General features: G+C 40.4%; 1 protein-coding gene and 1 long non-coding RNA gene across 13 annotated transcripts in view; one reads left to right on the forward strand and one right to left on the reverse strand.

Moving 5' to 3' along the window:
• The window catches only part of IQCH (IQ motif containing H), a 214,018-nt gene that overhangs the window by 180,120 nt on the left and 16,277 nt on the right, over window positions 1-17,621 (forward strand). For all 11 annotated transcript variants that reach the window (XM_025472384.3, XM_035708685.2, XM_049104104.1 and 8 more), the window contains 3 exons: window positions 2,668-2,790; window positions 9,490-9,551; window positions 14,641-14,749. In XM_025472384.3, coding sequence (XP_025328169.1) covers window positions 2,668-2,790; window positions 9,490-9,551; window positions 14,641-14,749 — 294 coding nt within the window. The remainder of the gene's footprint in view (window positions 1-2,667; window positions 2,791-9,489; window positions 9,552-14,640; window positions 14,750-17,621) is intronic.
• LOC112675708 (uncharacterized) overlaps window positions 1-17,621 on the reverse strand; it is an 88,998-nt gene that overhangs the window by 48,742 nt on the left and 22,635 nt on the right. Inside the window, exons 2-3 of one of the 2 annotated variants that reach the window (XR_003146018.2) lie at window positions 15,284-15,365; window positions 13,947-14,720 (exon numbers count right to left, since the gene is read on the reverse strand). This is a non-coding gene — a long non-coding RNA (uncharacterized LOC112675708). Of the gene's footprint in view, window positions 1-13,946; window positions 14,721-15,283; window positions 15,366-17,621 lie in introns of those variants that run through there. The other variant, XR_004810739.2, reaches the window with a different exon arrangement.

Here is a 17,621-nt window from a genome sequence, read left to right on the forward strand (position 1 = left end):
GAGCCAAGATACATAGCAATGAGTTGGCTCCTGCTGCCAGATGCCTGCCTACCTCTCTCCCTCACTGACTGGGGCCTAGTCTTAGGTTTGCTAGTTTATATCCTATGGCAGCATAAGACAACTTTAGAAGACAAAAATAACCTTGAAATTATCTTGTGAATTCATGGTAATCACCACGCAATTACATGCTCAGTACCCACAGTGGAATTCCAGAGTATTTACAGTTCACTTTCATATACAAAAGCTCAAGCTTCTGGGCCTTCATTGTGGAGGCAGGAACATGGCACAGCCTGTCATGATAGGGTGAGCGGGCCTGGTGATCATGCTTCTCCAGACTGACTCAACAACTGAGCCAGAACTTCTCTTAGCCGGTTCATATTACCCACCAATAATTCCACGATACCCACCAGAGCTACACTGTCCTCCAAGAGACAGTTTGTTGGGGACAATCATCCCTATCATTCTCTAGGGATTTTCTGTCATTCTCCAGGGTCCGTTCCTGCCCCCCAAAGCACTCATTAACTGGACGTCCCCTGAATGACATTGGAAGAGTCTCTGCAGCCAGAGGAAAGTGCTATAGACACACCTTATTACGTGCATCCATTTTTTCTTTCATTCAGGAAACACTGAATACATCACATTCAGCCTGGGGATTCAGAAACCAAACAGTGCCTGCCTTCAGAGAACTCTTGTTATGTCAGGGAGGCAGCCAGGGGAACAATCCAAGATAGGTCAGAGTGATAACAAAATACAGTTGTGAGGCATGTGAGGGTCCAATAGATTTTCTTCTGCAAAATTAAAATTCTCAGGGTTCCTAAGTGGCTCAGTTAAATGTCTGCCTTCAACTCAGGTCATGATCCCAGGACCCTGGGATCAAGCCCTGCATCGGGGTCCCTGCTCAGTGAGGAGCCGGCTTTTCCCTCTGCCCCTCCCCCTGCTCATGCTTGCTCTCTCTCCCTCTCTCTCAAATAGATAAATAAAACCTTTAAAAAATAAAATAAAATTCCTAGTGTCTACAAATGGGACAATACTAATGGAGATGTATGACTCAAGATACATTACCTGTGGGAGCCTTACTTTTTTTTAAAAGATTTTATTTATTTATTCATGAGAGACAGAGAGAGAGAGAGGCAGAGACACAGGCAGAGGGAGAAGCAGGCTCCAAGCAGGGAGCCTGACATGGGACTCGATCCCAGGTCTCCAGGATCATACCCTGGGCCAAAGGCAGGCGTTAAACCGCTGAGCCACCCGGGCTGCCCCCCTTACATTTTTATAGATGTAAACTCTACCTATATGTGGGAAGAACAGGCTTAAGAGTACTGAAAATATGACCATCAGATACAGTATTTTCTGTAAGTGTTGAAGGAAAAGACAACATATATGGGGATATGCGTCACAAAATGAATGTGAATTCATTCACATGTAAATGTGAAATCTGAGAAAGAGAGAAAGTGGGTGTATGCATATGTGTTATACAGGCAGGGGAAACGCGTCCATACTCCGCTGGGCATTCAGTCAGTCCCAGTTCCCCTGCACCATCTCAGAGATAGAGAGAGCAAGCCTTGACATTTCACAACAGACTGTGTCAGGTTATTATGATCCTTAGAGCCAGCTGTGGACCAACAGCACCTCCTTTTCTTTCTCCTGTTCCAAGTCACTACACAAGGGCAAGCACCTGGTTGCTCCACACCCAAGGGCCCTCAAAGTTCAAAATCTGTGCCAGGCACCTTCATTTTCCATGTCCTAAGGTTGTCCATGACCCTACATGCTATTCTCCAAATTTCCAGTTATCACAGGATAAACATATCTGATTTTCAAAGACGAATGTCACATCTCACAAAGAACATGCTAAAAAATTGCCAGGATCTATTACGTTATTTTATACATACTAAATTTTAAATGTGTTTAGGAAATATTATAATTGAAATACATCAGGCCAAACATAACCAGTCTCTTTGGGATAGCTCCCACTGATAAGCAAGCAAGATAAAGATTAGCACTTTCTCAAGCAAAGAAAGCAGCTGGAACCAAAATTCTAACATTGGTCCTCTCAAGAAGGAAGACTACCCTTAGTGACTTCAGTCCAAAGAATATAGTACAGAAACAGGCAAAAGTGACTTTATAGCAAGAAACCTGGCAAAAACTACCTTGGTGTGATCAAACTTGGCATCATCGAAGGTAAGTCATGTACCCTTGATATGAGGTGATCCTATGGCAGTCCTCTTCTCAAAAAATACATTACTTCAGTCTAGTCAGGAGAAAAACATCAGACAATACCAACAGAGGACATTCTACAAAACACCTGATCCAGATTCCTCAAAACTATCAAAGTCATCAAAAACAAGGGAAGTTGGAGAAATCATCACAGCCCAAAAGAATCTAAGGAGACATGACGAGTAAATACAATGTGGTATCCTGGAAGGGATCAAGGAACAGAAAAAGGGATTTAGGAAAAAACGAAATCCAAATAAAGAGCAGATTTCAGTTAACAGAAATGAGGCAATTTGTTTCCTCATGTGACAAATGCACTGCAATCTTAACAAAAGAAGAACAGGAACTCTCTGTATTATCTTCACAACTTTTCTGTTAATCTAGAACTATTCTAAAGTTAAGAGTTGACTTAGATGTTTTGTAAAGAGTCTTATATGCAGTTGTGGTCTTTTCCAGTCACCAGCAACCAGTCGCTATGCAGTGATGACCACCCAGCTGAAACATGACAATCTCTCGCTGGTTTTCCACTATGTTTTCCTCCAAATGTGTAAGGCCCATGGCATCGGCTATGACATTGAGGTATGATATTGACAGCTGGCCAAGGTGGACCACATACAGGCCTATGGGTAATCTAGGCAGCTAGTAATTTGGTGTCCCTTCAAACAGATATCCTTTAAATTTTTTTTAAACTTTAAAAAAAAATTTTTTTTTAGATTTTATTTATTTATTTATTTATTGAGAGAGAGAGAGAATGGCTGGGACACAGGCAGAGGGAGAAGCAGGCTCCATGCAGGGAACCTGACATGGGACTCGATGATCCCGGATCTCCAGGATCACACCCCAGGCTGTAGGCAGTGCTAAACCACTGTGCCACCGGGGCTGCCCATATCCTTTAAATTTGACCCATTTTTAGAGGAAAGCTGATTGTTGCTTGGGAAAGGGTAAATAGGTCTACAGGGGGTGGCACTTGGTCTTGGGACGTTCAGCTCTGTCCCAAACCTGCACACTCACCTTGGTAAAGCAAAAGCCCTATAGCTCACCAGATTTAGGAGACATTTTGGGAACCATCTCTTGATCTGCTTATCAATGAATACCTTCTGTCTCAGTCTTCTGTCTCTGTCTGCTTGAGCTGCCATAGCAAAATACCACAGACTGGGTGACTGAAACAACAGAAATTTATTTCTCACCATTCTGGAGGCTGGGAGTCCAAGGAGAAGGTACCCAGCTAATTCAGTTCCTGGTGAGAGCACTCTTTCTGGCTTGCAGATGGCCACTTTCTTATTGTGCCCCAACATGGTGGAGGGAGGGAGAGATATCTGGTGTCTCTGTAATCTCTCTTATAAGGACACCAGTTCTACTGGAACAGGGCACCACCCTTATGACCTCACTTAACATTTATTACCTCCTTAAAGGCCCTATTTCCAATACAGTCACATGAGGATTAGGGCTTCAACGTATGAATTTGGGGAGACATGCAATTCAGTCCATGGCATCCTTCTACCTTCATAAAGTAGTTTCTTCCCATTCTGATAAAAACAAAAACAAAAAACAAAAAAAAACATTTGTTTCCATTTTTGGTCTGTTGCCAATGAATCCTGATGGCTCCTGTCCAGCTGCTTCATCCTTAATGTAGCCAGATGAGGGCAAATGGGATATATCTCCTACCTAAATTAAACCTCCATTTTGTGCCTAGGGACTCCTGTTACTCTGAGGAATAGTGTTTTGTGATTTTGCACTTTGATTCAGATTTTCAAATTTCTTTTTTTTTTTTTTAAGATTTTATTTATTTATTCATAGAGATGCAGAGAGAGAGAGAGAGGCAGAGACACAGGCAGAGGGAGAAGCAGGCTCCATGCAGAGAGCCTGACGTGGGACTCGATCCAGGGTCTCCAGATCATGCCCCGGGCTGCAGGCGGCGCTAAACCGCTGCGCGACCGGGGCCGCCCGATTTTCAAATTTCTGACACTGATGATTTATTCCAAGACCTGAGGACCTATGCACTCTTACTTATGGAAGACTCATCCCACATGACATCACACATATTAAAATATAGTCACCTCTCATATTAAAAGTCACTTATAGATGACAGAATTGAGCAACAAATAATTGATCAAATGTTTTGATTTAGAGACATTCAGTTCTACATTTGTTAATTTTCATTTCTCATACTTGAGAGCAAATACAATTTTTAAGGGGTCAGTTTTTTTATAGGCTCTTGAAAAGCACATGACCTTAGGCATGAGGCCAGTAGTGAATAGAATGTCCCCACTACCATGGGCACCATCAGAGTGCATAAGGCTCTTGGGTTAGATTGATTCATGCTGTCTGCAAACACATATAATGGAGCTCATATTCCCTTACAAATTACATTAAAATTGGTAAAATATAAGAAAGAATGAAAAAGCCAGATTGAACTGATTTACCTGAAATTAATTGTTACATCTGCTCTACAGAATCCTTTTGGAATTAAATAGTTTTTAGCCCCAAACTGATTAGACCAAAACACTTCCATATGCCAGAAGATAGCTAAGTCTAATGTTAGCTTTCTCTGAATCTATTTTATTTCATTTTTTCTAAAATATCAAAGTGGAACAGGCTCTCTAAATAGGCATATTTGGCAGGGAAAGTCTCCTTCCCAGGAGAAAATATCCTTCGTAATTTTTCTATTGCCTGAAATTATTATTAGAGATTTATTTCTTTGGCTAAAGGCTTTCTACTTGAAGTTCTAGTATTTCTGAGCAAAGTAAAGCACCAAATTTATAAGTTATTTAGACCTTTATGGCCTCTGAGTCGATCACAGTCATTTCTAAGAACAAGTTTAGTATGATAAACAGACTGCTATGACCCCAGGGGAACAGCGGAGGGTGCAGAGGGAGGAGTTCCACTGAAGGTAGGACAATGACAGAGAGGAGCAGAGGGGCACCCACGACATAACTGGCTCTGTCTCCAGGTCACCTGTGCTACACATCCTACAAAGGATGAGAGCTGAAATGAGGGAGAAAGAGAAATATGGATTGGGGACAATGGAGTGACAGAACAATATGAATTAAAGAGAGAGGATAAAATCCAAACACAGGAAGAATCCACAAAAAGGGGGGAGGTGGGGAAAAAGAGAAAGAGAACAAATGATATAAAGAAAGCACAAGAAGAGAGACAGAGATGAAAAATACGAAGTCCTAAAACTCTAAGGTGAGAAAAAGGAGTCACTGGAGATTCTCCAACAGTATTCCTGCTCCAGTTTCCCTGAGATGGGTTCTCATCTTTTTAGATTCAGGGTTCAGCCCTAGTCTGAGCTGTCCTCTTGTTCTCTTAACTGCCTTTTTCTGAAGAGATGGGTGATGAACCAGTATTTGCAGAGCATCTGCTATGTGCTGGCCACTGAGCAAAGCACTAACTTCATTACCTCTTCAATCTTCCAATCTCTTCTCTAAGAAGCTACTATTTCTCCTGCATTACACGGGGGAATTTAGGCTCAAAGGGTTTCAGCACTTTCCCACGATCACACAGCCAGGCACTTTGTGGAACTAACATTTGAATCTGTAAAGTCAAACATGATTCTCTTACACCAAGGGTGTTCCCTATGCATCTTTTCCCCCTATAGTCTTTCCCCTAAAGACTATTTGTATTTCTAAAATATTATTACAACCCAGTCCAAAAGTGCTGGGAATGATTTCAAATAAAATATTCCATCTAGGCACCCTATATGTATTCTTCAACTGAAGAAGCACAAACTTCTCTGTGGCCCCCATGTCTCTCTACCTTACAAAAGAGAGAGAGAGAGGAAAAAAAAAAAAGCTATGTTTAATACTAACTTCTCTAAACTATTATTGCCTCTTTGGGTTATGCTAAGTCTAAAAAGCCTCCACTACCCACTCCCACTGTTGGTCAAATTTAACGTGGGTGCTCTTTCCAGAAAAAGAAGCAACGTTAATACATCAATTGTCAATGTTATCAAAAGAATCCTCAAAAGTCCTTGTTTCTTGACATTTATGTCTTTCTTCCTGATGATCACAGAATTTCCAATGTTTCGTACTCAAACTCTTGAGGGGGAAAACAGGGAAATGAGATCGCCTCACGAGTGTATTTTCCTTGCTGAATATTGGAAGGAAGGATTATAGAGTTTGTGAGCAACTTGGTGGGTCTTGTTCTTGGTATTTCTGTAATGCAACAGAATACCCCCACTGATTTCCTAATGAAATGAAGTTGTAATGAAAGCCATATGGAGAAAAGTTTCACGTTTACCGCCTGTGACAGTGTGGGGAAGGGCTGGTCTCACACATACATAGGCAGTGTGCCATGGTCCTAAATAGCTCCATAACCACCAGCAATCATTTCCTCAGGCCAGGGTACTGCCATGGTGGTGGCAATTATTAGAGCTGTTCACAAATGTTCTGATTCTCCTCCTTCCAGGCACATAATAGGCGTATACTTCCTCAGCCCTCTCCCTGAAGTCAAGTATGGCCAAATAATTTACTTGGCCTTATGACATATAAGCAGAAGTGATACATGTCCTTTCGATACAGAAGCCTTCAAGGGCTACTTCATGAGTTGCCATGTCCATTTTCCTACTTTAGAAATCATGGAAGCACACTGAGACAGAGCTTCCTTCACCTGGGTCCCTGAGTATACTAACAGTGACCAGAGACCCATGCCAGCTCATGTGGAGAGTAGAGTACCGGCAAGAACCACATATTTGTTATTACAAACAACTAGGAATTGAGTTTGTTTTTTAAAATTATTGCAGCATGACCTAGCCTACCTACTGATTCAGAAATCAGTATCAAGAAAAGGATGTTCCCTCCTCAAACAAAACTAATATTTCAATATGTAATCAGTATAAAAGCTATTAATGAGATAATTTTACATTTTTTGTACTCACATTTTGAAAGCTATAGTGCATCTCAATTTGGACTACTCATATTTATTTCAAGTTCTCATTAGCCCCATGTGCCTAGTGGCTACCATATTGGACAGTACAGAAAGGGATGCAAAGGATACCTTACAGATAAACTAGTCAGTGGTTCTCAACCCTGACTGCCCATTAGAATGACCTGAGTGAGGAGCTTTAAAAAGTACAGAAGGCCAGTGGGGCTGGGATTGGGATGAGACAAGTGAGGCCCCATACTCAGAGCACAAAATTTAAGGGAGCACCAAAAATACTTACTAATACTGATAAAAATATTATAATGCATTATCTTAAAAATCAAAATAAAGCACTCAGATGCTTCTAATATGCAGCCAGCATTGAGAGCCACTGTTCTAATCCAATGCCTGTCCTAATGCCCATGTTCCCCGACAAAATGAGTCAACAGTCTCAATTCTAACATGTAATTTCTTTTACCAAATCTTGAAAATAGTTCTTTTCTAGACTTTCCATGATGAGTTTACAACTTCACTGGACAGCCATTTCCACTACTGGACAACTCCAGAGTTAACTTTTTATTTATTTGGAGAAAACAGTTTAAAGATAGTTTTCAAAAAAGGATAAAATCATGCCTCTTATACACATCCAAAAATAAAAACATGGTATTTTACTTAACAGAAAAATCAGACAGATGTTATAACCAGTACAAAAAAAAAATCCAAAAACCCAAGACATCTTTATAGATCAGGAATACTGAAATGGACATGCAAATAGAGAAAAAACTGGTTTTTCCATAAGGGGAGCAGATGAGGAAAATCAACTGAACCTCTCCCAGAATTTGTCTCTCAGTCACCCACAATTTAGAGAGTTGTAAATCTCTTCCATAGAATCAAGGCAATAGGGTGTGCCATAGACCACACTTAGTTTTCCATTGAAATACAAATTATTTTCCACACAATAAATTGTTTCCCTATATATTTTTACCCATTGCTCTCAGAATAGTGGTTTTCAAATTTTGATTTGCATGAGAATCACTCAGGAAGTAAACTGAAAGGCAGATTACCTCCCAAAGATCTTGAGTTTGGATGATGCCTATGAAAATGCCTTTTTAACAAGCACATTAGATAATTCTGATGCAGATGTTCTGAAGATCATATTTTAAAACAAAACAAGGGATCCCTGGGTGGCGCAGCGGTTTGGCACCTGCCTTTGGCCCAGGGCGCGATCCTGGAGACCCGGGATCGAATCCCACGTCGGGCTCCCGGTGCATGGAGCCTGCTTCTCCCTCTGCCTGTGTCTCTGCCTCTCTCTCTCTCTCTCTCTCTCTCTCTCTGTGTGTGTGTGTGTGTGTGTGTGACTATCATAAATAAATAAAAATTAAAAATTAATAAATAAATAAAATAAAAACAAAACACTGCCCTAGACAAGAGATAACAAGTTTTGGCACAGCTATGGAGAAAAGAGGACCCTTGGGCATGTTGATGGGAATACAAACTGGCTCAGCCCCTGTGGAAAACAGTGTAGGGGTTCCTCAAAAAATTGAATATATAACCATCAAATGATCTAGCAATTCCACTTCTGGGCATATATCTGAAGGAAACCAAATCAGTATCTCAAAAAGCTATCTGTACCCCCATATTCACTGTAGCATTATTCACAATAGCCAAGACATGGAAAGAGCCTAAGTGTTCATTGATGGGTGAATGGATAAGGAAAATATTTTATATGTATGTATATATATGATGGAATATCATTCAGTCATGGGAATGAAGGAAATCCTGCCATTTGCAATATGATTGGACATTGAGGGCATTATGCTAAGTGAGATAAAAAAGATAGACACACACTTTATGATATCACTTATATTTGGAACTAAAAAAGCTGAGCTCAGAAACTGAGTAAATTGTGGTTATTGGGCTGGGAAGTAGGAGAATTGCAGAGATACCATTTAAGGGTATAAACTTGCAACTAGTCGACAAGTAAGTTCTAGGGATCTAATGCATAGCATGGTCATTATAGTCAATAATACTGTATTATATACTTCAAAACTGCAGAGACTAGATCTTACATGTCCTCACCACAAAGAAGAAATAATTATAGAACGTGATAAAAGTGTTAGCTAAGGCTACAGTGGTAATCATATCACAATATATAAATGTATCAGATCAAGGCATATACCTTCAACTTACACAATGTTATATGTAAATTATATCTAAATTAACAACAACAACATTGCTGTTCCAGAACGTATCTATTCCATACTCAGGAGACAGCTTCCCAAAATGTGCTTTTCACAATATTTGAAGGTAGCTCTGGATTTTAATTCCAATCAGTCTTAATGGTTTTAGTGTAGTATGTTTTCTTTGCTTCTGAGATAATATGCTATTTCTTTTCTCCCTATTCAAATTTTCTAGGAGAGACAAGGAACTGTTTTTATATTATATGAACACCTGAAGAGAAACAAGTTGGGAATGTTGTGAGTATGAAGTGTGTCTATGAGCTGTGATAAACTATGAAAATAGACTATACCATCCAATAAGAATGATGCTTCTCATGCATTTTAATCAGCATACTGATTTATTGGAAGTCTATCTTGTTTTATTTAGATCTTCAAGTATTTCATAAAATGACTTTAGATGTGTCAGTGGGGGTTCATAAATATAACTGATTATCCAAAATTTATGGGAAAGAGGCTAGTTCCAACAACATATTATACTCAAACACATACACATACAAGACACAATAAATCTGACTGAGGAGGAACCAGATCAGACATCCATATTGTAGAAGGGCAGGTGTCATTCTGGTATGCTTAGAAAAGTGCTCTGGTGACTTGGCAAGATGCTCCCCCAAAAGGCAGGGACCATAGCCCTTCCTCAACTCCAGTCAGCCCTTGATGCATGTATGCTAAGAGTCCTGCCAGCAGCACTCAGGAGGCTGCTCTGTTTCCTATCTCCTGCAAATTTCTCCCCAGCATATTCTGGAGAGCTAGCAAATTTGCCTTCTGATCTAGGATTTGTAGTTTAGAGACACGATCTTATTTCATATCTTGGAATATGGCCATTTGATACTTTTAAATTATCTTAATTTACTGGGAAACTGTTTCTGCCTATATTTTTCTTCCTTGTGACTTCTATACCAGTGTAGACATTGTGGCCTCAAATTGAAATGCATACATACACTAAGATCTGGTCTCATGAAAAACCAAGTAAGAGCTAATTCCTCTACTAAGCACCAATGTCCCGAGTAGCCTCAGTTTCTCCTAGGTGCTCAATCCCCTGGAAACTGGTCCCAAGAGTTGCACACTGAAATGGGCAAAGACATGCACAGGACACGCACTCCCCTTTCCTAAGTACAGTCCTTTGTTTTACCACAGCATTGTCACTTATGACAGGCCCTTATCAGTGCAGTGATATTCAGACTCCCCCCCACTTTGTAGTCAGAATGTGGCTAACAATTCAACCTAGTGTTTAAAGTCTTAAATGCTTCTCTTCACTTTAGTGGAGAGCTGGCTGGTTGAGTCATCCCTTCCAGTCCCCACCTTTCCCCAAAGTCCCATAAACATGTAAAATTTACTGGGTCATGTTAGGAGAGTCCCTTCACTGTTCATTTTAAGCTGTCTTCCTCTTGTTATGCTGTCAGGAGAGCAACAGGAATAAGGCCTAACACCCAACAAGTATACATTCATCTTATCTGCCTGGATATTCATGTCCAGGAGGAAAACAGAGCCGGGGATACCTCTGTGCATGTGTAGAGAAGGAGCTGCCCTTTGCTTCCCAGTAATGTTCTATCCCTCCACTTTCCCCCTGCCCTATACTCACTACCAGAAAATTCAAAAGTATTTTATCAACAGTGCCAGGTACCATTGTAGGTATTAGGTATATAGCAGTGAACCAAAAGAAAGTCCCTGCCTTCATGAAACTGACATGGTCATGGGTGGACAGTTAGTAAATAAGTAAAGGAGTTAATGTGCCCAGGATTGTGGCAGGACACAGGCCACCCAGCAGTCACCAGGACTGAGAGAATCAAGCAGTCAATGGATTTAAAGTTGGCAAGCTGGGGTATAAGAACTTTGTATTTTCAGAATTATGAGTCTAATTAAGCAGGTAAAGTTCCAGGTCCAAGTACATGTCTAAACTCAGGAATTCAGAGAAGTAGGTTAGTTAAGTACAAGAACTAGAAATCAGAACAGAGAAACAGGAACCCTGCCCTAACAGGTACTGGCTGGTCTGAAAGGTAAACTGCAAAGAACAAGCTGGGCCAGGACTGGAATTACACAACCTCTCATGCGCTGAAATGAAGCTGGGAGGGATAGGACCCTTCAGGTAAAGGGAGGAGAGCAGCCAGGGAAGCCAATTACCCAGGGAGTCCAGGCCCCAGGACATCATCCCAAAGAGCAACAGCTCACAGCATCAGGAAAAGTCAACTACAGAGAGTGAACGGATATCCAGGGAGTTTGTTGGGAGGAGCACCACCATAGGAGCTCAAAGAGGAAGCTGCATTTACAGACCCAGGCCAGTAAGGGGATGGCATGAAGAAAGCCTGTCACCAAGTGGCAGAACCCAGAAGAGGCTGACATGCAGGAACAGAACTGGTATCCTACAACTGACAGGATGAGACAGGGATAGTGTTAACAGGGATGGCCAAGTTCCTGCAGCATGAGTCACAAGATGTATCCAGGTGGGTACTTGAGCACCAAGGAACCAGGCAAGAGGACAGCATCAGGGAATTTAGGAGACAGAAGATACTTATGTGAGAAAGGAAATTCCCCAATCATCAAACTGAGCAGCAAAGTTGGTTTGATGATGAAGCCTACAGAATGAATAATTAGACTGGTGATGAAGAGGAGCTCGCCCAACTACCCTATCCCTACACCTGCTCCTGAGACTTCAAGCAGGAATATCTTGACCTGCAGGCTAGCTTTGGTGGTGGAAATAGCTCTGCTGGTGTACCTTCTAGATGGTACTGCTACTCACATATCCTACAGAAAGGGCACTGTTGATGGATGTGGGCCTCCTGAAGATTCTAGAGCCTTGTCTACTATTTCCTATCTCATCTTTCTCATCCTTTCCCCCCAGCCATAGAACCAGAGAATATTGGGGAAAGGAAGGACCCTGGGGATTAACTGACTCTCCTAGTGTAGAAAACAAACTGGGTGTTCAAACAGAGATGTGGTTTACGAGTGTCTCCGGACCTTGAATCTAGTGTACTTTTCCCATAAGGTATGGCTACCTTACCTGGGGAACCCTATTATAGAATAGAGATTCTCAGCCTACTGTAAAGCTCATCACTACCCATGCAAGTTTAGACCAAGTGCGTTAATTTACTTTTTCTGAGTATTAGGTAGGAGTCAAGATTACCCCCGAAATTCTCACTTGCATACAGCTGTACTTTCTTAGGTATGTGATAAATGGGTGGAATTACAGTTAGTACATCAGGAATTGCACTGATACATGAACATGGAGGTTGAGAACAAATTATTTAATAGACAATGACCAGGAGAAAGTCTTTTCTAGAACTCATATTGAAAAAGAAAAGATGAGCAAATACAAACTTTCTTTGTGTTGTGTGGATTTTCTCTAGAGCTTTAAGGAGAGGCTTTTCATGAGCTGGTTGGTTTTGTTACAATCAGTTCACATCAGGTGAAGAATGTTAGCCACCTCTTTAGGAAAGGGAAGGGCTCCCAGAGGGATGACCTTACCAGAATTCTGTGGTTTGGCTTTGCCAGAATAACTTCATACTGATTCCATTTATACTGGTATATTTCTGGGAATAGCAGAATTCAAGAAATTTCAAGGAAGGAAAAATGAAGGAAATTCTAGAAATGAATTAATATGGAAAAAGACTTAGAGTTTTTTTTTTTAAGTTTTTTTTTTTTATTTATTTATGATAGTCACACACAGAGAGAGAGAGAGAGAGAGGCAGAGACACAGGCAGAAGCAGACTCCATGCAGGGAGCCTGACATGGGACTCATGGGACTCGATCCCAGGTCTCCAGGATCACACCCTGGGGTGTTAAACCGCTGAGCCACCTGGGGCTGCCCTAAGACTTAGAGTTTATTCAGTCTCTTGGTTTACAACCTGGGGACCATGGACCCCAGGAGACTAAGGAGAGATGGCAAGAGGCCATGAATCCATGTGTGGGCCCAGCATTGTACACACACACACACACACACACACACACGCACACACGCATGCACACACACACAAATTTTTTAAGTATGGGCTTCAATCTTCTTTCTATATCTAGCTAGTTAGCTATCTGAATCATCTGGGGTCTCAGTTAAACTATACATTCCTGGATCCCAAACCCAAAGAATCTGATTTTATTCATCTGCTGGGGCCCAGGAATCAGCTGTTTTAAAAAGTGCCCGGTGTCTATTACATACTGCCTCTGTGGCAATAAAGTACAAATCACTTCTAAGAATTATGGACTCTAAGTTGCCTTTGGCTATTCTCTTAAAAAAGGCAATAATACTAATGTTCACTAACTATGAGAAGCAAGAGTGGACAGTCTTTGGATTTGGGGACTGTAACTCCAAAAGTTTGGAAGCACTAATCCAGTCCAATTCCTTCATTAAAGAAAAAAGAAAGAAAGACCCAGAGAGCTCAAGCTGCTTTCTTCCCAAAGTCACACTGCCAGTGGCAGGACAAAGTCTCCCGTCCTGGGGCCTGGGAAACTTTCTGCTCCTAGCCTGACCTACAGGAAAAAAGCCTAATCAGGCTGGACGGCAGCCATTCTAAGGGTGTTTAAGCCTTACACTCTAAAATTATTTATTTTACAGGTAACAACTGGGAAGGAAGTAACCCAAGTTCTTTGCAGTTGCCTTAAGAGGCAGCTCTTTTGTGTTGTACCCTCAGGACAGAACAATTCTTAAAAATCAATCCATTTATTTAATCTGGGTTTTTTTTCCTTTGATACAGAAAGTTTACAAAATAACCAGAAAAAAATACCCTGCATTTTGTTACAAAGTTAAAATTTAACAACATTCCAGCTGTTGGGGAATGTTCACTGACCATGTGTAATTTTACAGAATAGTTTGCAAATTATCTCTGAAATCTTCAAGTGTGTGTTCAGCTTTATAAAGCTGGCTATTCAGAAATGAGACACATTCTCCTAGGAACAGGGATGGAGCATACTCATAAATAGAAAATAAGCCCCAGACAAAAGTCTCCAGAATGCCGGGTGCAAGTATCTCTGTAGACAAGGAAATTGTTGGGTATGAATTATACTTAGCAACAATTCTCTTCAGCTGATTTCAACATTTTTTTAAATGAGCTAATACTACTATCCTAGCTCAGTGGTAGCCTTTTGCTAGGAATGACTGAAGCTATTCTTATATTCTGCTAAGTTGATTAATAAAAAATATTTATTACACAAATCCTCTTTGTTGACAAGTTAAAATGGAGCCTCATCTTTCATATCTCCCTGAAGATTGCCACCTTGTGAGATTGAAAATACTCATTAAATTCCACCACCAGACAGGCACAAATGAGAGGGTGATTGTTTTTAAGCATGTGAGGGGAATCGTTGGTAAACTCATTTGTTTGGATATCATTAACAGAACAATCGGTGAAGATCTCCAGGGGGTCCTCATGACCTTTGCTCGAAATCTCTTCATCATCCATCAAGAAATATCAGCACCTAATATGCAAGGCGAGACCAATTTTAAGGTGAGGTGTTAATTAACTAACGATTCTGGTTAATTTCTATACAAGGACTGAAAATACCTCATGCTGTATTGTAAACAAGTGCTAAACCATTTTTTTTTTATTGTGAAGCAGTACAGATCTTATAATGCACAGGGTCAATATTATAAGGTTCCCACTGAACCTGTTAGTTAAATTTAATAGTTTGAAATTTTTTTCTTTGAAATATAGTAGGCTTGTTTTAAGTTGCTGCCATTTCAAAACCCAGTTTACAAGACAACAGGGCTATCTGAGATCACAGGTGAAGCTGAAGTGTCACAATGAAACCAAAACAGAGACAGTCACCACAAAAAAATCCTGAATGTAACCTATTTACATTTCAGATAATGCAGTGTCTGGCCAAGGATTCCTGGGGAGGCCATGTTTCTAGAGCCAGAGGAGTTCTGAGACCCCAGGAAGGATAATACATAGTAGGGAGAAACAGAAAAACCCCTCAGCATATACATGGGCCTTGTACACCCTGTTTGTTCAAAGTGGAGCAGAAATTTCATCACTAACCTGTTTGAAGCTTCCAAATGGCCTTTAAAGATATTGGTCCATGAAAACTACTTGTATGTAATTGATCAGAAGTCTCCAAACTCTAGAAACAGGAACAAGAACAAGAAAACAGGAACAAGAACCACACAAGAGTTTTTGAAACACAGGCTGAACAGAGATGAACACGTATTTTTTTTATTTCAATTTTTTATTTCAATTCTAGTTAAACATATAGTGTCAGGTTGGTTTCAGGTATAGAATTTAGTGATTCATCACTTAAATATAACACCCACTGCTCATCACACAAGTGCCCTCTTTAATACCCATCACTCATCTAGCCCATCCCCCACCCTCCTCCCTCCATCAACCCTCAGTTTGTTCTCTATTGTTAAGAGTCTCTTCTGGTTCGCTTCCCTCTCTTTTTTTTTGTTCCCCTTCCCATATGCTCATCTGTTTTATTTCTTAAATTCCACATATGAGTGAAATCATATGGTGTCTGTCTTTTTCTGACTTATTTCACTTAATATACTTTAGCTCCATCCACGTCATTGCAAATGCCAAGATTTAATTCTTTTTGATGGCCAAGCAATATTCCATTGTGTATATATACCACATCTTCTTTATCTTTCCATAGTTTGGCTATTGTTGATAACACTGCTATAAATATCAGGGTGCATTGCCCCTCTGAATCAGCATTTTTGTATCCTTTGGATAAATATCTAGTAGTACAATTGTTGGATCACAGAGTAGTTCTATTTTTAACTCTTTGAGGAACCTCCATACTGTTTTCCGGGGTGGATGCACCAGTTTGCATTCCTGTGAACGGTGTTAGAGGGTTCCCCAGCCTCACCGATATCTGTTGTTTCCTGTGTTGTTAATTTTAGCCATTCAGACAGGTGTGATGTAGTGTCTCATCATGTTGTTTCTTATTTTTAAGATTTTATTTATTTGAGAGAGAGTGTGTGTGTGAGCACAGAGGGAGAGGGGAGCGGGAGAAGCAGACTCCCCACTGAGCAGAAGCCCAATGCAGGACTCCATCCTGGGATCCTGAGATTATGACCTGAGCCAAAGGTAGATGCTTAACTGACAGGCACCCAGGTACCCCTCATCATGGTTTTGATTTGTATTTCCCTAATGATGAGTGATGCTGAGCGTCTTTTCATGTGTCTGTTAGTCATAAGGATGTTTTCTTTGGAAAAATGTCCATTCATATCCTCTGCCCATTTCTTAACTGGATTATGTATTTTTGCAGTGTTGAGTGTGATAAGTTCTTCATAGATTTTGGATACTACCCCTTTATCTTTTCCCATTCCATAGATTTTTTAGTTTTCTTGATTTCTTGATTGTTTCCTTCACTATGCAAAAGCCTTTGGTTTTTTTTTTTTTGTTTTTTTTTTTTTTTAGAACCTTTGGTCTTGATGAAGTTCCAATAGTTCATTTTTCTTTTGTTTCCCCTGCCTCTGGTGACATGCCTAGTAAGATGCTGCTGTGGCTGAGGTCAAAGAGGTTGCTGCCTGTGTTCTCCTCTAGGATTTTGATGGTTCCTGTTTCACATTTAGGTCTTTCATCCATTTTGAATTTATTTTTGTGTATGGTGTAAGAAAGTGGTCCAGTTTCATCATTCTGTACATGGCTGTCCAGTTTTCCCAACACCATTTGTTGAAGAGACTGTCTTTTTTCCATTGGATATTCTTTTCTGCTTTGTTGAAGATTAGATGACCATATAGTTGTGGGTCCATCTCTGAGTTTTCTATTCTGTTCCATTGATCATTGTGTCTGTTTCTGTGAACAGCTGGTATTGATCACAAAAATCTGCATCTGATTCCCAGCATGGGCCTTCATCATGTTTGAACAAGTTGGTCAAGTAACTCAAAGGACTCAATTGGAAACCACATGTGATCTTTCTCTTAAATGGAAAGCCCAATGAAAGCTAAAAATGTAAACTTTGAATGTATTTTCCTTGCACTAGGGCCTGGTCTCTCTAATAACAGTAATAATAATGATAATGCTTTCCTCTTCAATGTGATTTTATGAGTTGAAAGAATGACCATTGCTTTTCCTACAACATGACTAAGACTCAATGAAAAATAGGCCCAGTGTTGCATCAGCTTTCACTGGTCTGAAAGGATCTATCTCTTCATTTATATTCTAAGTTACTGTCAGCTAGCATCATTTCATCAGTTACTGCCATGTGCAAAATTCTAAGCACATGATCAGTCTAGTCTATCCAAATATAATAACCAGAATCAAATGGTGCTATGGATTAAATTATGTTCTCCCAAAATTTCCATGTTGAAGCCCTAACCCCCAATGTGATGATATATGGTAAAGGGACATTTGAGGTGTATTGTTTAAATGA

This window comes from Canis lupus, chromosome 30 (assembly GCF_003254725.2).
Source record: "Canis lupus dingo isolate Sandy chromosome 30, ASM325472v2, whole genome shotgun sequence".
NCBI lineage: Eukaryota > Metazoa > Chordata > Mammalia > Carnivora > Canidae > Canis > Canis lupus.